Genomic DNA, 22,124 nt, shown 5'->3' on the forward strand with positions numbered 1-22,124 from the left:
TTTTACTTAATTTCTCATATATCTGATATGTTTTACTCTCTTAATTAAAGTTCCTAATAATGTTATAAAAACCACGTATATCACATTGGTGTACCATTTATTCTCACAAGTAATGTCAAGTCAATTAATGAGTTTATCTCATTAAATATTAATTGACTTGCTTACATTATATGGTAATAATGTGGTGTAAATATGTCGCATCGTCCTTAACATCACTCTAAATTTCTTGGTAATAATATATGCGAGCAGTGTTAACAAATCAAAGGATGAGAAAGAAGAAAAACTATTTGCAAATTCTTATTCTTAATATTTCATAAACACAAAATAAAGAACTATGAATTGTTCAAATGCATACTAAGTGATCTATTTTGGCAAATCATCTTAGTATTGTATTATTTTCTTCAATTAAGTGATCTATTTTTTTTCAATTTGTTTTCCATATTTCATGGCTTAAATTTGTGATTACTTTTTCAACATAAATGTCAAATACTTTTTCTAAAAGTTAATGTTGTCTATTATTTATCCGTTGCTGGGAAAAATAGTTAAAGTGGTAATCTTATTGATAAAACTTAGTTCACTACACTATATATACAATTGTCTTCCGGTAGACCATCATGGATAAAAAATCAAAAGGATTATCGAAACCCCAAAAAATTCTCACTAGTAGAAAGATTGTTCAAATTCTACAATGAACCACAAGAAGTCTAACTCACTTGCTTGGTCATTGCTGATTGACTATCATTACTAGGTTAAAGCAACATTTTAAGTTTTAACCTAAATAGGATCTCAACAAGCTAGGGTTTGAGATTAGTGTTTTAGGTGACAACAGAGCTCTTTCCTTTCTTTATGTTATCCAAACTCTTTTTCTTTTTTCATTTTTATCAAGAAACTGTAGGTCTCAATCAAATTTATGGATTATGGATTTTAGTTATGTATTCTTAGTGTGGAAATTTGACTATAAAATACGTTGACACTTGTCCTTTAAACTAATGCAACCGAACAAACTTGTAGTTAACAATTTTATTAAGAGAGATTATATTCACACACTTCAAATTACTTATGTCACACCTTTCTAATTTTTTAATATTTTCTACACACCACTAACACTTGAAAGAAAAAATATTAAAAAAATTAAAAGAGTGTGGGGCAAGTAATTTGGGGTGTGTGAATATAATCTCTCTTTCATTAAATCATAACATGGTGGAGTGAGTAAGTGATGAGGAAAGACAATTACGTCGCTCATATGCAAATGAGTGGACAAACCTTCCAATGGATGCAACGGTGGTCATGAATTATGATTGTGTGTAGGGTTTCGAGTTACCGACGTTGACTGTCATGCAAATTGAGTACGTAGCCACTTACACTTAATGGCAGAGGTCGATGATTTGCGCTACGGAAAATGGTTTGATTTGCTTATACCAATTACCAAACAAAGCAAATATATTCGTCCTTTTGGTTTGGTTGTCAACTGTCAAGTATGCGTTAGAATTTTTTAATTTGGGTTAAATAAAATAAAAAAACAATACTCAAAACTTTTTGGGGATGAGATCTGAGAAATTTAATTTTTTCCCTTCATATATTAGGGATGAAAGTTGACTTAATCACACACAATGGATCATACCAACAATAATTTAGTATCGAATTCATCATTCATGAAAATCATATTTGAGCCTAAATAAAAATAAGCATGTTATGGGGTCAATCTACTTTTATTTACAGAAAGTTGCACGACTCAGGCCCACCAACTTCAAAGCCTAATTCAAGATCATATCACAAAGCTTGGGCGACCTTTTTGTCCCCCTCCTAGCTATTCGAGGGCTTGGGTAGATCTCTCTATGAAGTGCGTCCGCCACGCAGATGACCAGACCCGGGAATATCTCGCCTCCTTAAATGTTGATGTACGCATCATCGAACATGCTAATGTCACCATTGCAATTATGAAAACGGCCATGAAATACAGTTTAAGGCCACCAACTAGAAATTATAGTCAATGTCAACTCACCGATCTACCCATGCTCCATCTTAGCCATGAGATCGAGGTTGCTCTTGCTTCATTGCCTATAAATAGAGTGGGAAACCTTCAAACTTAGGACCTTCGTCTGATCCAATCTCTACAATTATATAAAACCTCGATTGATTCTTCAATCAACCCAACTTCTTTCAAAGTACAATCCAATTGCTCTTCAAATACAATCGCAAAGCCTTCGTTCGAAGCAAACATTGCCTATGTCCCTGAGATCTTAAACTTTTACAGCTTTTCCAACCCGTGGTATGATTCGGTTGATGTGTCAATCCAACCACCCTGATTTCCTCTTAGAGGCACATGTTTTGGACTAAGTCCAATTTGATACCAGAGACCTCAGTGGACTCCTCTAGCATTATCTATCCCTTCATGGCCTAAATCTTGTAAGAGTTTTTACAGCTTTCTTTACAATTTTACTCAATTTTCATTTCAAGTCATGTAGCTCGGCCCATCGGCCAAGATTTTACTTTTATATAATGCTTGTAATGTTGACTTCATTATGAAATAATTACATTTTGTTCATCACATTATTTTCCATTTTCCTTTTTCATGTTTTAGGCAAAAACACAAAAAAGTTACATTGAATTTTAAGTCCTCATTCACTCAAGGCATAGAAAAGAACTTAACCGAACTAGCGTCTCATTCAATGCACAACAGTTGGTTAAGAAGTCAGATCTTTGTGCAACTTTCACACACATCCAAATACAAAGATTGTCTGTTGATAGCCTCCAACAATAGCACACCCATTCTCTCATTTTCTCGAGCCACCTCGTGACATTGATATAAAAAATAACACTCGGGGAAAATACAAGTTACAGTAGTAGTGAAAGAAATTTAGTTGTTGTAATAACTGAATTTTGAAGGGCATATTAAGTATTAAAAATTATGAGCAGATAGTATTTGCCCCATTTGGCCTAGTGTCGACCAAAAATGTACCTTCACCTAGAAAAGGATTGTAGAAAGTGAAGTTAGTTCAATAATTGTCCTCTTTTTTGTTTTCTTTTTCGATATTTTAAGTGCTATATTGAGACTTTGGGGGCTTTTTTTTCCCAAAGCTCTGGCCTATTCCGCGAAGAACTGAGATTGTATGGAGACTTTATCATTCTCACTAATATTATAAGAAAAATTGCACAATACCATTGTATTATTAATTTGAGACAATGGTATTAATTTGAGACATTACAATAGTGTCAAGAATAATGCAAATAACTCATTCTCCTTTGTTTATTAGGTCGAATTTCACTAGCTACAAATAAGTTTAGCGGGGTGTAAGGATGGAGACTTTATCATTCTCACTTATAAATCATCATATATTTAGGTGTGGGGTAAGGGGTTGGGGTAGATTAGGTCCCAGGTTCGAGGCCTGGTGGGGTGGGGTGGGGTTGAAAAAAAAAAAATCATATATTTAGGTGTGGGTTTGGAAGGTAGACTTGATTCCGCGGTGTTTTGAGGAGGAGGAGGGCAATCTTATTCTTGGTTTACCAATAAGTTTAGCAGGGTGTAAGGATAGAGTCATATGGCACTATTCAAGAAAAGTTGCAAAACCACTAAAACTTTATTTTAAGAGTCAAATCTACTAAATTCTTCTCCAAGAGACTTGATAAAGGACTCTATATAATAGCAAATTGAACAGTTGTTCTTTAAATTTATAAGTAATGCCTATTGGGGCTTTTAAGAAAATATTAATATTTAAAAAAAAAGTATTAATTTTTGTTTTAGACATTGTATAAGGAAAATGATAAGCATACATCCTTTTTAGCCTCGATCAACACTTATATTTAATCTTGTCCATTATTTTTGTTTGATTTATACAATGAGATGGTCAAACAAATAAATAAAAAATATGTTTGAGAAGTTAAAAATGATGTGTGAAAATCACTTGCCAATAAACAAATCTATTATTAAAACTAATACAAACTTTAAAACTAAAACTCATGATCAATTAAGAAACGCTCAAGTCAAATTCATAATAGCCATAAAACATAAAACACCTAAATTTACTATGCCAATTCAATCAACAATCGTATTATAAATATGATAAATCCTTATATGAATGGAATTGTTAGCCCATCAATCCAAGTAATTGAATGATCTTTGGAGATTTACTTAAGAGCAGTATTAAAATGAATTATGAACTTATGAGAGAGAAATAATCTATTATTCTTTTCTCTATTAGGCTATATTATATTTATTTTGTTATTGAAGAAATTATGTATTGTATAATATTTCCATGGGGTGCAAAAACATCGGGGCGCCTTTTTTTATTTGGGGACCTTGTGCAATGTCTTATATTCCTCCCCTTCAATCCGGCACTGACAGGAAGGGAGAGAACGATTTAAAAAATGAACGGGTTGAATTTGAATTGATAATAATTAGTAAATTATTTAAACTTTGTTAAATAGAAAATATTGTTGAAAATGAAAAGTTAAACTGAGTAATTAAAATAGTTTTTTTGACACTTTTCACTTGCTTGTTTAACAAAAATTTAGAGCTTGTCTTTGAGATACTATTACTCCTTTATTTAAAGGACTCGGCTTTTCTATTATAGCTGTCGTATTCAATATTGTTGAAATTAATGAACTTAAATCATTTCGTTATGACCAAATTAAGATAATCATGGACATGTAGATTAGGTAGCTAATTCTGATTTTGACTCGATCACATCAAGGTTATCGTAATTAATGTCGGTTAATTTAATATGCGTCTCTGATCTGATTACAGTACCATGGTACGTAAACATGTGTATCCATCTGCAAGACTCAAGATTTGTAATTTTGTTTTGTTTACTGTTTTTACGAAGATATTTATGATTTGATTTTATAATAAATTTAAAAAAAAAATCAGAGCAAAACTGCATCATGGCCAACAATCCAGCCAGATTCAGTTCAACTATAATTTTGGCCAATTTTTCAAAGCTGATGGATGTTAGTAGATTTGTGTGGGGAACACTGAAAAGGCTAGATTATGAAATACCAGAAAAGTATTGACATTTCAATTGCTTAAACCAACCATGATGAAGAGTTCTATGAATTATTTTTCAAAATTTGATTAAATTGCGTCATCCAGATTAACGAACATTGTTTCATTGAAATTAGTTCATCAAGATTGCGTAACTGGGATAGCTTTCACACTGTATTAACATACAAAGAGGCTCTACTTCGTAAGAGTGTTCAAACTGTACACGTAATTTGACTGCCGTACACATTTTTCTTATATCTCTCCAATCAACTTTATTTTTCCTTTTGAATAAATTAAAGATAAAGAAAGAAAACCAGTTTGCCTTAAATGGCAAGAGATTGATGAAAATCTACTCTAAAGAAGGGACAGGATATATATATAAATTAAAATTCATCATGCACAAAGTAAGCGTAGGACATTTTCATCATTTTACTTTGTCGTGCCCATAATTCTTTGCTCTATATATTTTATCTTTGTTGGTGGTCGATGCTTTGGTTGGCTGTCAATTGCGACGGACTGTCGTAAAAATTGTCGGCAACCAACCATGTGTTCTTGCATGCCCGATGTTCTCGCCACCTCACGTGGAAATTTCCAATGGAATGGAGGGCCAAATTTCAGTTTTTATATCAATTTGTTTATGTTAAAATTTTCTTGTAATATAAGTCAATGGTTGAATTTGCAGTAGAAACAAACAAAATATGTGGACGAATTTGATAAAGTACAAGAAAAAAAAACTGCAACTTAAGTAGATGACGTGATTCTTCACCCGGACAACAAGGAAGAAGACATGAAATCGGGAACACTGGATGACGAAATACACAAATTAAACTTATCTAATCCATTTTAATAAATTGTCACAGGGTGGCCAGTGGTCGGGAATAAATCACAGACTCGCATTTTAGATACCTCACGAACTTGATTTTTGTTACTAACGAATCACATGAAGGTGACCAAGAGAAGGTTGAAATGTCATTGTGAGACGTCTTTCTTACCCTCGAAAGATGAACTACTGTAATGAAGCCACCAACTCATCTTTTTAAAGGAAAGAAAATCTAAGCCGTCCTAATACATGTTGTCACTCATGGGAATTAGAGAAGAAATATTCGTTAGCCACTTACAGTTGGATGCTTATTATATTAACTAGTTACAAAGTCAAAGGTTTTTCATTGAATGGAATCATAAGATGTAAACATCTAGGATTAATATTTGGAAAATAATTAAACTCAATCCCACCGCGTAGTTCTGTAACAAGTTTATATGTCTAATAGAGTTTATAGATCTAATAGTTAGTTAAGAGTATTCATTCTTACTCTTGAAGTTTTTTTGTTGACACTCTCTTTTAACCATTTCTTGTAATCATTACAAGAATTTGGATTCTTTTAATCCTAGGAGTGCAATACTAATTCTTAGTCTTTGTGTTAACCATAATATCATGACACATATCACCAAGTACGATCAGCAACTAGGAGAATGAGAGAAGATGCGTGACTTAAGAAAATAGATGTGATTTTGGATTTTTTTTTACTTTATGCACGCCTGCTCTTTAAAAAAAAAGATAAAAGATATGTGAAAGGTGAAAAACAGTTGTTTCCGACAAACATAATTCACTTTCTATATGTGTACTTTGTATTTTTTTTCATCAAGTAAGGAAATGGTGAAAAGAAAAATGTACATTAATCGTATCATATGATATATTGTTCTTCTCAAGACAACTAAGAAGCTAAACTTAATGTCGGAGATTAAGACGTTTTGTTGGCTTGTCATTCTAGGAAAGCTTAATACGTATAATATAGAGTTGGGAAGGTTAATTTGTCCGTATTTTGTGTAAAACATGATCTGGATTTCAAACCCCCTAGACTTTTTGTTGTCCTACTCAAGCAGCCCATTCCCAAGTTCCAACCCTCCCAACAACCCTATCCAGGAAGGCCAGCGCAGATGTTCAGGCTGTGACCAGGGTTGTAATACCATCTTCAATGGATAAGTCAAATCATAAGTGGAATGTCGCATAATTAAATTTAAAAGTAAAAAAGAAGTTCCAACCGATAGTTTTTCCGGATCCTGAAAGAGTGGATAACCGTGACTTATCACCACTTGTCTTATTTTTCGAAGAAAAAAAAATGTCAATCCTATGTGAATTAACATATGAGTTTTTGGTATCAAAATTGACATGAAAAATGTGTTGGCAATTAATTCTTTAGTGATTTTATTGTGCGGGTTTTATTAATGGACCAATTCTAAAGCTTAAAAATTATTTTAATTGATTTCTTTTTCATAATGAACCTACGGATATTAATTATAAATTTGACATTACCACATCAATCGTTAAAATTAACATTTGACATTCATTTTTTGACTTTTCCATTGAAGATGTTCCAATTAGCTTCAAATGCCTTCGAGTTGAACTCATGTTTGGGTCGTTTTAGGCATGTTCAATCTCTACTTGCAAGTAAAAGGAGTCGGGCACGAACATAATATTCAGTTCGATACAAAGATGAGATAGAATTTTAGTATGATCAAAAGCTCGTAAAACTCTTAACATCCCATATCATTTTATATTGGACATGCAATCATTTGAAAGTATAGAGCTATGCTTAAGCACAAATTATATCATTTGAACCAAGCACCTGGTACTTGGCGCGACTCATCAATGCAGCTCTTGCATTTTGTCCTTTGATTTCTTCAATATAAAACCATAAATAAATAGAAATGTGCAAGATAAGACGAGTCTGATAAGATTTCAATAGAAGTGTTCCATACGAACACTGTGCCAAGCACTTTTCAGCTGTTGGATCGACGGAATTTTACCACTGCTAGGCTAACAATATAATTTCCGTTCGATCTCTTTCATAAACGAAACACTAAAACATGAATCGATTTATCAATCACCCGATTAACATACTCCAAGAAACAGGAAAACAATCAGTCACAAATTACTCGCAAATCGCAATTAAAACGAAAGAAATTGAGAAATCCGGACTAGGCTACAAGCACGTCAAGTCAAGATCGGCAAAACATTTAATAAAACACCAAATCTGTCATATTTTCTGACCTTCCAAATATTCAAGTCCATAACAGAATGAACAAGCTGAAAACAGCAGATGAAATATGCACAAAGGGATACACCAAACGTACCTCCATCGCGAGAAAGATACACTGCGTTTTGTGATCGCATCTACACCAAGCGCTTCGTCCGACAAAACCATCACTACACATATAGGTATAGAAAATATCTAGCATAGCGTCTTCATCTCATTTCTCAAACAGACAATATTATACAATGACATTCAACTGGGTGTTTGCTTCGATGAGTTCTACAACAGACAGGAAATCAGATCATCAAGCACTAATCACTAATGACATCGTCTCTTGAGCAATCTCTCTAATTTTCTCTTTCCTTGAGTGTACAGTATAACCTCTATATTCATATGAGAAACAAACGAAAAAAACAAAGCCTCATCCATATCCCAAACGCCTAAAAATGAGCCGGTCAGAATGTTGCAAAAAGAGAAGTTTCGGGTATTTCAGAAATTTTCTGAGTCGTGTCATAACTCTCAAGTGCCATTGGAGGGTTCTGAAATTTCCTGAGATTTCATGCATTTAGTTCAGCGTGGGGCTGAGAGCCTGATAGAACAAGGGAGAACCAAACATCAAGAAAGACGGGAGAGTGTCCTACCTGGACTTCTTGGAGGAGAGATTCAAGTTGAGCTGTTATATCGGAGAAGGAAGGCCGATTGGAAGGAACTGAATCCCAGCAACTCTGCATTAATTCCAAAACCTTGGGGTGTCCATTATTCGGAATTTCCGGTCTCAGCCCCTGGGAAATAGAATGTCAAACAAAACATAACTATTTAGGCACAAAAGAATTTGGATAAAATACTACGCTGAGTGAACAGCCAAACCAGTTGGTATGTACCATTGTACATGATTTCAGAGGCATAATTTATACTTATTTATATTATAAGCAACAAAAATGTCATCAGAAGATACAGAAATTTGTTATTCACTAAGTTTTACCCTTTTCTTGCGTTTATAAAATATATGCCTGCTTTGTAACAGCTTTTTTTAGTTTGAATGGGAGGATATTCAGACCACAGGGTTACAAACATAAACTCAGGCACGTCATCAATTCAAACTTTAATTCGACATGTAGAATTGTCAACATCTGTAAGATACACACATGGCAGGCAACAGGACGAAACACCATAGAGGAAAATTTATAATCAAGTTGCATGAACTGTGGATTAACAGGATTTCTTAAGCAGCAAATACAATGCGGGCTATAGAAAACACGTCTTCATTCATCAATATTCAATACACAGACGAACAGATATAAATAATACATATGTATTATAAATGGATATACGAATAAACAATAAACCTGTCTAACTCCCAAGGCAGCTTGCAATGGAGTCATGGTATCATATGGAACCTGCAATACAAAATCATACGAGTTTGAAAATAAATAAATAAAAAAATCTTAAGAAGTTTGATAATGTCCACATCCAAAATTCCCAATACACAGAGGAAGCATACTTTGGCTGTTACTAGCTCCCAAAGTACAATTGCGAAACTGAACACATCTGCTTTCTGATCATATGGTTGATGGTTGATAACCTTGCAAAATACAAGAAACCAATAAGATATTGAAATAAGAATGTAAATCAATGTCGTCAAACTACGGTGCATCTGCTATGGTAATGACGCAGTAACAAAACCAGAATGTTGACATCCGAAATGCAATTAACAAAACAGGAAATTCAATGAACCATAGCCTGCTTGCCAAAACAAAGGGATATTGATAATTGTTTATGATAAACTAATCAATCCATAGATCACAACAAAGGACCAATTTGTGAACCAAGTCCAACGGTTTAAGAGTTGACAATAATTTTCACGAAGAGACAAAGCAGGAAAAAAAAAGCAGAGGAAAATATTGAACCAGAAGAATCGGACCTCAGGTGCCATCCATCGATAGGTTCCAGTCTCTGCTGTCATTACTCCCTCTTGATTCTGAAACCGAGCAACACCAAAATCTGCCACCTTTACAACCTGAAGGCAAACAAGAAAATGATTTTCAACTGTAAAAGAAAAGAAACCTATTTGTTTTTCCTAAACAGAAAAATAGAATAGCCAGGATGTGAGAGGAGATTTCAACCATTCATACTTGGAAATCTAACCAGGAAACAGTTTACCCATTATCATAAACAAATAATGCTGTGTTTAGCTTTGAACTTTACTTATAGTTATTAAAAAATATAAATATACTTGTCGAAAGTAGAATTGCATTACCCCACATCTTTAAACACAAATCTAACTTCATCATTCATGACATCCTGAAAGTATCAAATTCACCATTGACAAAAACTCAGAAGACATCAATTCCAGTATGTCCATGAGAACTTTGGTCGAATTGAACTTTTGACATGCAGATATACTTCTCCCATAATCAAACTTCATACCTCAAAGCACAACGCACAATTACCCCATACAAAACAATAGACGGTTTGGTTACTCAAGTCCAATAACTACAACTTATATCAACTAAAGCAGCAATAGATCCACTGAAGACATTAGCCCTTTTAAAAAAATTACAAACAAATCTATTGAACTTTATCGTTTTCCTGTCGCCTAAGTTAAGCTGTACATGTACAATGACAAATTAAATCAAAAGAGTTATCATGAATATGCGTAGGTTACATTTTGCAGAAAGTGAAGCTGCCAAACAAGCAAACAATAACCTTTAATTCTTACATTGTTAGTGTCCATTAGCAGATTTGCCGTCTTTAGATCCCTATGAATTATGTTATTATGATGCAAATACTCCATTCCTTTACAGACATCAATTGCAAACTTTAGCAGTTCTGAAAGCTTCAAGATGTTATGATTCTTATGCAAATAATCGTAAAGACTTCCACCGGGCATATACTCTGCAAAAAATAAAAAACAAATGAATTTTCATAATTATGGTAATAGTACAATACAGCAACAAGTCGGCACTGGAATTATACTCATCTCAAACTACAAACAGATCTAAACAGTAAAGTTTTACATAAAGAAATCAAGATGAAATCAACAATAAAGCTCTAACCATAAAAAGATACCCTGCCAAATACTATCCCAAAATTCTCAAGAAACAACATCCAAAGGTAATCCCAAAACAAAATCTATCCCACGAATGATTACATCCTTCAACTCCTAACCTACATGAAGCTTCATAATATGCACCAAGTTGCCAAAGGCTGGCTGATTGACAAATTACATATAATAGGGAATTCCAATAGGCACGACATCCAAACAGCTTAGAGGAATTTAAAATATATAACACACAAGTAAAATCTTCCTAAATGCTGCATACTCAGAGAAGAAGTACTAGCGCATCCAAAACTTAAAAGAGTATAAATAATGTGTAAGTATGTTCCAACAACAACAACAAGGCATTTTCCCACTAAGTAGGGTAGGCTATATGAATCCTAGAACGCCATTACGCTCGGTTCTGTGTCACATCTTCTGTTAGATCCAAGTACTCTTAAGTCTTTTCTTATAGTCTGTTCCAAAGCCTTCCTAGGTCTTACTCTACCCCTTCGGCCTTAAACCTCTGTCCTATAATCGCATCTAGTGTAAGTATGTTCCAAGAAAGATATTTTTAGTTCCATTAATACTTCTCCTGATCCTAATAAAAATTTTCAAAAAGTAGAATGAAAACTTTGGTTGGCTACACCTATATTGGTGGAAACCATCCGATGTCATTGATTTTTTGTAGAATGATATCCTTTGGTCCATAAAAGATATTTTATGAGATCCGTTTTGGCGAATGGTAAAAGGGGATAGCTTTTAAGAAGGGAAATGTGAGTGTGTTGGTGTGGATGTGTCTCCCTTTTTATGTTCCTTGTAAAAGAATATACTATGCTTCACTAACAAAATTAAAAAGTAAAAAAGAAAACCTATAAACAATCTGATGCTTATTCTTACTTTTCTTAGTTGCACTGCTTCTAAAAACATCTCCACATGTAAGATTCTGATACAGAATGAACAAAACCTCGAAAGAAGCTAACTTAACAAATATAGTAAATGTTGGAGGCAACCAACAGGAGAGTTCCATACCTGTCACTATGCACAAATGTGGAGACTTTGTACATGCACCGATAAAGCGCACAACATTACTATGATGGACCTCTCTGCAATCATAAAACAAATATAATATATATCAGTATTGCTTAATAGCAATACGCATGCCAACATAACCTATAAAATGGAACAACAGTTTTCTTTTCCCTTGAATAAGAGACAATTTATTAGTAAAGAATAAGATACAGAGAAGACACTATGAAAAACTAGAAACAGCAAAAGGTGGAACCTAGCCATGAATTTTAACTGCCTAGATGTGTGAAATGCAGCATGGGCTAGCTGCATTTTACTTAACTATCAGAAAATTCATTCACTTTATGGGTTTCAAGAATAGTTACAGCTAATATACCACAAAATGAAAGACTAGCTGCATTAAATGTGATTTTTTAAATGACACAATAAGACATGTTTCTTGGTTCCATTTGTAATTACATTTGGCATATTCTTCCAAAGCCTCATCGAAATAAAGACCAGCAACCTGGATATTCAACCAGCAATCCTGGATATTCAACCAGCAAATCCAGAAAACGTGAAGCATTCTCTTGTCATTCCCAGAGATTATAGGAATTGTTCTTGTACAGGCTAGTATAGAAGTTCATTATGGAGGATGTTGGAAAATAATGGAAAAATCTTTAAAAGTTTACTAGTGGAGAAGAGCTCTCAATAGAAATGATAAGAGTGATTTCATATGAACTCCCCAGCAGGGACCAGCCTAGATTAAAAGAAGATAAAGATAGAAAATTATTCACCTTAAAATTGCCACTTCTTGAGCAAACTCATCCTCTAGAGCATCATTCAAATGTTCAGATCTCAAAATCTTAACAGCAACATCTTGACCAAGATAAATTCCACGATACCTGAGAATGAACAGTAATATAAAGTTAAGCAGCAGAGAAGACTATAAACGAATAAAGGAATGCCAAAAATAAAACATATCTTACAAATCTCCACATGACCCAGATGCAATTCTGTCTCCGATCATTAATAATCTTCGGTCTATTTCCCAGAGTCCTGTCTTTTCTTTCACCGATAATGCTTTCTCCACAGCCGAATGAGAATGTGAAGATCTTGACCATGACCCCTAAATTACCAAACAACAGATACGTATTACTATCTTATAATTCTTCGATTATTTTAGCATTGTGACGCAATATACCTCACTTCTAGCAATTGCCTTTTCCATAGCTTCATACAGACCATCTGTATCCTGACCACAACATTGCAAAGTCAGCAACATTTGAACTCAGCACAGTTGTCATAAAATTAATATAATCACAATTCCCCTTAATGTATTCTGAAGACATTTTCTTGGAGGAACTGTAGCTTTTTCGACTTGTCCAATTTGATAAAACCCAATATTTATAACAAACATATTGGGATGCATTAGATCCAATAATTGTAGCAATGCCATATTACAGCCCAGAGATAAACACTGACTAAAAAGCGTTCATCCATGCATAAAAAGAGAAAGCACATAAACAGCTTGCAGTATAGCAAAATCCATAGCCAACAAAAATAAGCATATTGTAGTAGCAATGTACCACATATTTTAAGAAAGGCCATCCAACGTTTCGTGTATTGGAAATTACTCATTTATAATATAATAACATGCAAAATTTCAAGATTCAAAACTCTGACAGTAGAAAGTAATCTGTGAATGACGATAAACACATTATATAGTAAAAGAAAACTACCTCAACAGGCCATCCATCTACCACAAATACATCTAAAGAGTAGCCATCGCTCGTCGAGAAGACATGTGCTTCACGGATGTTAAGTTCCAAATCCGAAAGCAAGGAAGAAAGCTACAGAATAATGACATAAGTTAGAAAGATGCGACCACAGTATGGTTACACTTCTGCAGTTATCTTGGATTCTACAACATAAACAATGCATATAATATGTATCAAATGTACTGAATAGTCCATTGCTACCTTTAAATTCATTTTCCACTTGAATTTGAAGGCTATAGATTTTCAACTTTATATTAATGAAAGAAATCATAATGAAAAAGAACTCTTCCAATACAACGTCTTCTCACAATTATATTTAATACCCAAGCTTACTGCATTGAGGTGCCAGCGTGTGAGGTCTAGACTCTAGAGTTGACACAAAACATCAGATGGAGAACCATAAAACATGAATGACAGACCATCACAGTGTCACATGAAAACAAAGATAGTTGCTTGAGTTATAAACATTAGGTATTGAACACACATTCATATTAGTGAGTACCAAGAGAACTGCTTAAGTGGAGACAGAGTATTACAGGATAATGAAGCTATCAAATGATGTCAAATTTCAATACCCTTTAACATTGAAGAAATTCTGTACATGTGGACACTAAAACTACAGAAATACTATCACTTGATGCTATTCAATCAGATGATCCTTTTGATTATTAATTGAAAAAAGGAATGCTGAATCCAACTTCATGATCCAGAATGTAAGTGCAATATCAGATAAGTTTGTCCACTATCCTATCATACTAATCTTATATGACCCCTTTGAGATATAACTCGTTGAACAGTTGAACTTAGTTTACCAAATAGACCTTCAGCTTTAATTTGCAAACACGTAAGGGAACAATCAGCAGATTTTAGGGCTTCAAACTCTGATTTCTTTTCAGATTCTAAGAATATTTTGAAACTGAGATCGAGGTAAACTCCAGGTGGTAATACCAAACTTGACAACAAACGAATAAATTAAACCTTCTCAGTCATACCTGGCTAAGAAGCTTAGGCTTGTCAATAGTTGAAAATATTACTTCATGAATGGGAACATGTGGTATATCTTGCCTGCGTTATACAGCCCAATGGTCAATATCATTTCTGCATAATTATAAATGTTTTTTCTTTAAATGAGAAACAAAGTTTTACTAAAGATACTCAAAAACACAGTACAAGACTCTGAACAAACTGGTCCACCAACAAAATGATTCAACTAATGAAAAACAAATCTGAATTACACCTATGACAATGTAATGGAACTTTCAAAATTACCCTATAAGAGCTTCCCAATCTAATAAGATGTTAGAAATTGGTAGATCCCTAAAGGGTGGAGAAAAACAAGCTGATAAGCATAAATGTGATCTCTCAAATATACGGGCACAGTTCATATAAAAACTGCACAATTAAAATATAAAGTATATGAAAAAGACTCCGATTTTAGCGGATTCAGTATCCTTAAACAAAACTATACTTTAGGCCAATTGTTGATTAAGCATTAATATCAGCATAAAGAAAAATTATTTTCTATTTTTAATTTGGAAAATAAGACCTTTAGCATATTACTTCATAAATATGTGTATTTACTATTTATGCGTGCATGCATATGTTTGTCTTTATACAATTTCATGATCACATTGTACACTTCTACGTATCATGTCTACCCTTTATACACATGAAATATCATATACAGTAATTGCTTGTCAACACATTCATTAGAGCTTTACAAATCGTTTATCTAATTTCTGTTTGATAAGATACAACAAATTTATCAGAATAAAATTTTGATAAAAATAGTGCACATTAAAGCAAGAAGAAAGTAAGTTTTAAACAAGTGTCTTCCAACCTATAGAAAGAGGGCTTCTCAAAATTCCACCCAAAACTTTAACACTGAAAGCCTATAATAAGGCAACATACATTATTCTACCCCTAATTGCTACAAATTCTTGATGCTTGACCCATAGCAATTTTTCAGTGTGCATCTCAATATTAACTTAGTCTTCATCATCCCAAGTCCTCAAAAATGTATACGCAAAATATGAGAAGTCAAATGAAGCAAAACAATAACTAACTTCGCTGCACATAACAATCTGCTCCATAACTTAACCAATGCATATGTTCATCCAAAAGAAAATGATGCATCTATTCACCATTCTTTCTACTGTTAATTCACCATTTACGATATAAAGAAAGGTCTGACTCACCTTCGAAGAAAATTACTAGTGCTAAATTTTTCATAAGCTTTGCCCAAGGTAAAAGTTAACTTTCCTAGGAACCAGTGGATTCCATTAAATCTTTAGGAAAAAAACTGATAGAGTGACAACCAATCAACCTTCAGAATAAAGAGTTCCTACAAAAGAGTTCCTCAAAATAATTAGGGACCAAAGCCATTATGACTTGTTGCTCTTGATATGCAATGGGTTTCTATTGAGCACTTTCATTTTGGGTATTGTTGGTTAGAGACCAAAAGCTTGCAGCTCACTAAGATAAAGTAAACGAGTAAACCAATATATTGGTGGCAATTGATGTATCAAATGGTAAGAATTAATCTGACAATGTGAAAAGGATGGTGATTTTCACACCCCATTTACCTCCCGCACACTCTTTCGATTTTTTAATATCTTTTTGCTCTTCCATCACTTTGTCTTTATTTTAGAGGTGGGCCTTCACCAAGAGCAAACAAATATTAAAATTTTGAAAATGTGTGGGAAGTAACATGGGGTGTGAGAAAATCACCACCCATGTGAAAAAATTAAAAATCTTGTTATAATGAACCCAGTAGTGCTTATTCTAGAACAGAAAACAAGCCAACAAACTTTGGTTGAGTACCTTGTGGGAGAATCCTTGGTCAGATGTCTTCCGTCCATATCCTTAGCATTCTTTCTAACATCCAAATTTAGGTCCCCGAGCTTAGAGCAAGGTTCAAAGTCAGCCGCACAATTCCTAGTTTTACTCAGAGAAATGATATAAATAAATGACAACCAAAAAAGGTCCACAGATCAATATCCAGAGTCACCGAAACCCTTGTTGGGAAAAACTACGGCAAAAAGTTTAAGCACTCAGAGACGAAGTACAACACAGATATAATATGGTTATTACCTATCATGTGACAGAGTAGCTCCTTCACTAGTTTCATCACATGATGACCTTGGGGTTGAAACAACACTTGTACATTGTTGAACATCATCATCTTCGTCGTCTGTCCCCATAGAAGTATTCTGATCATAAGTACATAAAATGATGAACATAAGAGGAACTTAATGATAAATAAAAGGGTAAATCGCCAAAATGGTCCCTGAGATTTGCATAACTTATCACTTTGGTCCCCAAGATTCCAAATCGATAAAAGTGGTCCCTGAGATTGTCCACCATCCATCATTTTGGTCCTTCCGTTAAGTGTCCCGGAGCTCTTGGCCAGAAGTTTGGGCAATTTTCAAAGCTTCGTAACTCAATCGTTTCTTAACCAAATTCGACCCATAATATATCAAAATGAAGATAGGAAAGTGTAGAATAAGATTATACCTATTTCGAAGCCCAATGGTTGCCGGAGATGGCCGGAAAATAGCCTCAAAGTTGACTGGTCCAAGCGAAAACTTGAAAACTCGCCGGAAACTGGGTAAACTTTAAACGTTCGTAACTTCTTCAATACTCAACGAAATCAAGTGATTCAAAAACGAAAATCATACTTCTCGATGAGACAAAGAGAATGGTCTAGGTACCATTCTCTTTGTCTCGTCGAGAAGTATTTCTCTTTGTCTCGTCGAGAAGTATAATTTTCGTTTTTGAATCACTTGATTTCGTTGAGTATTGAAGAAATTACGAACGTTTAAAGTTTACCCAATTTCCGGCGAGTTTTCAAGTTTTCGCTTGGACCAGTCAACTTTGAGGCTATTTTCCGACCATCTCCGACAACCATTGGGCTTCGAAATAGGTATAATCTTATTCTACACTTTCCTATCGTCATTTTGATATATTATGGGTCGAATTTGGTTAAGAAACGATTGAGTTCCGAAGCTTTGAAAATTGCCCAAACTTCCGGTCAAGAGCTCCGGGACACTTAACGGAGTTTTTAACGGAAAATGATGGATGGTGGACAATCTCAAGGACCACTTTTATTGATTTGGAATCTCAGGAACCAAAGTAATGAGTTATGCAAATCTCAAGGACCATTTTGGCGATTTAGCCTAAATAAAATAGAAGGGGAAAAAAGAACTAATGTCACATTGGAACACCACACCACCAAAGTTTCTCATGCTTTACAAGATTCTGTAAGATCTTATTTTCAAGTGTAGTCAAGGCTTCTTTAGGTAAAGTGACAGTCAGTACATGCAACAGGATTCATACATTACTACACATCGTGATTGATCCATATCCTGGTCAACAACATTGTGATATCACAGTTCCAACTTTTTTTCCCAGAACCCCACAATGTTTCCAATAAAACAGCTAGTAAGAAAATCCGAATCAGACTAAAAGAAGGTATAGTTGAAATGCTAATTAATGATAATAACACGTAAATATCTATCTGACGTAATGACTTTTAATTTTACTCTAAGAGACTAACCATGTGGAGAATCTTATTGAAAGAAACTTGTAATGACTTTTAATTTCAATCTAAGAGACTAACCATGTGGAGAATCTTATTGAAAGAAACTTGTATCATTAATTTATCAAAGCAGTATTATTTCTGAGGTTAAGACTAAGGGCCTAGGTAAGGGAACTTTTGTTGAGTACTAACATAGTGAATATCACAAGCAAAACTAGTGCGAAAAATAGTCACCAATTCGAGATAAATTTTTTAAATGAACCTACAAGAGTTACAGTGAATGTGCTATAAAAAGGTTAGATTAGAATTTGGTTTTTAAGAACTTCACATAGGCTGTCTCGTACACTTGTGATGTAGACTCAAGTTTTCAAACCCAAAGCGCACAAGTTTGCATTAATAGGCAAGGAATTTATAGTCCTATATATTGGAACTTGAAATCATGCACCAACTTTATCCTCTTCTTCTCGACTGAAGCCCTTTACCTAGTGCAAGCCAGAGACAAAATAAAGTAGTAGTACTGAACCATTTGTGTTACTTATAACCTTCTTCTTCTCCGTTGAAACCACTGCTCTATACCTTTTAAGGATAACATTTTCCCAATTATTCCATCATTTCTCAAAGCTAACCATGGTTAGGGACATTATGAGTCAGAGTAATTATCAAGGAAGTCATTGATACCCCATCCTTCTTTCCCACTCGCGATTACTACATATATGAACCTTTTGTGGCTTTAAAAGGAAATATAGTATTCATCCAAATAATTTAAATTTTTTCTGGAAAATAATGATTACGTGAATGCAAGTTGTTGCAAACAATCTAAAACGTGGCTTTTTATAACAACAGGAAATAAACTAATACTTGGTTTAGAACTGGGACTCAAAGAAACTCTAGTTCAGAACAAGATTCCAAACATAAAATACTGAAGCAAATGATGCGGAATACCTCCATGAAACGGATATGATACACGGGCCGCTTCTCAGGGTCTTTTGCCAATGCAAGAAGCTTTTGATGTAACAAGACATCTTCCACTCTATCCAAGTTAACATCAAGTCCGTAACTGCGCAGAAAACAAAATTAGTAAAATAAATAAATAATGTAGAATTCATAGAATTAGGTTCATCATCCTCCACATCTAAAGAAAAATGAAACATTCATGCTATGGCTCTTATGAAGTTTTACAGTGGAAAATATAGTGAATACTTTTCCCAGTAAGGTTTTAAACAAAGCTTCAACATAACATAAGGTCTGGAAAGGTTGGCCTTGAAATAACATTTCTTGACAGACCTAAGGAAAATTTTGTGCCTCCTGGAAAGGTACTTCCAAAAAGAATTGACTGCGAAGTGCGGAACTAATTTCAGTCCATACACACATTGCAGAGTTTCAATTGTAAACCTTTACACTAGTCACATGGTCAAACCGACCAACTCTTACAGAAATAATAGGCAAGAAAACAACACTCAAACAGCACTGCCAGCTCAAAAAATAATCAGGTCCATACAGAACAAATATTAGATCACATAACCAATTTGATATTCAAACATATGCATAAACTTATTCGTGCTCAAACATTAAAAACTTCACTGATACTGCTCCGAAAGCATATTAACTCAAGAAATCAATCATGTTGGGATCATCATTTGAGACTCTAAGAGCTTCATAAGGGTTCGTACTTCAATAATACGGTTCGTACCATAATACACCAATCCCAAAACTACGGAGCACTGGTTAACCAAATATCTTCGAAGACCTACTGAAGGGTTCATGTTGAGACACCCCTACCTAAGCACATGAGTTTCTCTCCAACCAGGAGCCCAATCACAATGCTAAAGCTTCTAAAGTCCCACATCAACCACAGACGAAATAGGCAATTCTCCTCAACTATAAAAGGAGATTGTTCTCCCACAATTGATCCCTGATGATCTTATTTTGCTTAATCCACTATTAGAACTCACTAAGTAATGATTCTGTCTAAATCCTTGTATCATGTAAACTCTCTCTACATTATTTATGAGAACTCCTCCATCCGACGTAGCCCAATTTAAGGTGAACCATGTATGATTGCTGCCCTTTTATCCCTTAACTCTGTACATACTCTCATCACTAGGTGACCGAAGCAACTTAGCAAGGATCGCATATTGACACTCTACGTTATTCCAAAGTCAACCCAGTTTTGTGCATCAACAAATACAATAATGTTTTGTTCTGAAAAAACTAATTCCAGAAATAAATCAATGGCGGAAGTTCGTTAAAATTAAAGAATAAAAAGAAATGAAATGAAAAACAATCTTATAGAGGAAAGCGATCGAAGGGGAATACCTAGGCGGCAAGCGGTTGAAGTGACCGTCCAACTGTTCACGGAATTCGGGCAGAGTCAGAGCGTCTTCATGGCCGCTCTCCACCAAGCGGTTGTAGACATCGTTTCGGACATCGTAGTTACTGAAGCTGACGAAGCTTCTCGGCGGCGACGAGCTCTCTCCGACGCCCTCGGTCAAATCCATAGGGGAAGCTCAAGTCAGCAGGTTTTCCACGAAAATACAGAAGAGAAGGAGGAGAAAGCGAGCTCGGAGAGTTGTCAATGATAAGCAGAGGATCTTTGACTGTTGGTGGAATCCGGGAAGAAGACGAGGATCTGTTGGGGATTTCGGGCGGAAAGCAGAGGGCAATTTCGTCATACAAAATCACTGTAGCATCGTGAAGTTTCTCGAGAGCGAAGGCTAGTTTGGAGGAGAGAATGTCATGGTTGGAGTGAGTGAGTAGAGAGACAAAAGAAGACCTCCGTCTCAGCAAGAGAAAACTTTTTCCATTTTTTAATTTTTTTTTTATATATATTATATATCAAATAATGTGGATTGGATATGGTTGAAAATGTGGGACAATATAATAATGTTTTGTAGTTAAGAAAACGCCTCGATTTTTGATAGATTTTTTTTCAATGTGATCCTATATACGAAACGGTATGTTATATGTTGTTGTTAAAGTAAAATAAAATTTTATTTTAAATTTATTCTCTTAACTTATATAATAATTTATGATGTATGTAATCGTGTTTCGGATATATTGAAAAACCACTCTTAAATTTGGGCACAATTTCATGTGAGTCACATCATGTTGTATAGGAGAAAATATGGCCTGCTGTTTACACGTAATCACATAAAAAAGCTCATACCATAATTATGACGCAATTGTATTTTTATTCTTTTGTCTAATAATGGATTCTCATTTTGAAGAGAGGGAAATGCTAAGAAGACTCATAGTTTTTTAAGATTGTGTTATTCACATATCCTGTTTATCTTTCACACATTCCTCTTAGTTTTTACAATCGGACCGAATTAATTAAAAAATATTAAAAAACAGAAATTAACAAAAAATGTGTAGAAAGTAAAAATAAGATGAGGATAACACCACCTTTTTCTTATTGTGAGTAGCATATCTAATCACTAGAAGCATTAGATATATCCTATGGAAGTTGAAAGCAAGTGTTCTGTTTATAAGTGCTTACAAAATTATTTTTTATTTATTTAATACGAAAAAGAGATTACAAAGTAGAAGTGCTTAAGAGAATAACACACCAAAACGATCAAAAAGCATCTGGCACATATAAAGGTACCATTATTCCACAACTGAGAAACGTGGAACTTTATGTCCTAGGGCGTCCGCTACAAAGTTGACCACGAAGAAAGGAATGAGAGTCCGAATGTCTTTGAGTAAAGTAATGAGCGTCCATGGAAGTTGAATATAGTGTCGA

At 34.4% G+C, this 22,124-nt stretch overlaps 1 protein-coding gene across 1 annotated transcript; it reads right to left on the minus strand.

Moving 5' to 3' along the window:
* Positions 1–8,199: 8,199 nt before the first annotated feature.
* LOC126586872 (serine/threonine-protein kinase STY8-like) lies at positions 8,200–21,146 on the minus strand. The gene is made up of 16 exons (XM_050251839.1): positions 20,696–21,146; positions 19,322–19,436; positions 16,933–17,051; positions 16,663–16,776; positions 14,832–14,904; positions 13,801–13,911; positions 13,263–13,313; positions 13,048–13,187; positions 12,856–12,963; positions 12,083–12,156; positions 10,733–10,908; positions 9,935–10,030; positions 9,515–9,595; positions 9,360–9,410; positions 8,655–8,795; positions 8,200–8,562 (listed from the first exon to the last, which is right to left on the minus strand). Exons 1-16 carry the CDS (start codon positions 20,875–20,877, stop codon positions 8,533–8,535), a joined length of 1,662 nt encoding a protein of 553 aa, XP_050107796.1. The 5' UTR covers positions 20,878–21,146; the 3' UTR covers positions 8,200–8,532.
* Positions 21,147–22,124: the final 978 nt, after the last annotated feature.

This window comes from Malus sylvestris, chromosome 10 (assembly GCF_916048215.2).
Source record: "Malus sylvestris chromosome 10, drMalSylv7.2, whole genome shotgun sequence".
Classification (NCBI taxonomy): Eukaryota; Viridiplantae; Streptophyta; class Magnoliopsida; order Rosales; family Rosaceae; genus Malus; species Malus sylvestris.

Excerpts from the sequence above, each read along its gene's own strand:
- LOC126586872 (XM_050251839.1), bottom strand. The coding sequence starts at position 20,877 with ATGGATTTGACCGAGGGCGTCGGAGAGAGCTCGTCGCCGCCGAGAAGC. Across the intron at positions 19,437-20,695 it reads TTCAACCGCTTGCCGCCTAG|TTACGGACTTGATGTTAACT; the intron begins GTATTCCCCTTC and ends TTTTCTGCGCAG. Across the intron at positions 13,188-13,262 it reads AGGCAATTGCTAGAAGTGAG|GGGTCATGGTCAAGATCTTC; the intron begins GTATATTGCGTC and ends TTGGTAATTTAG.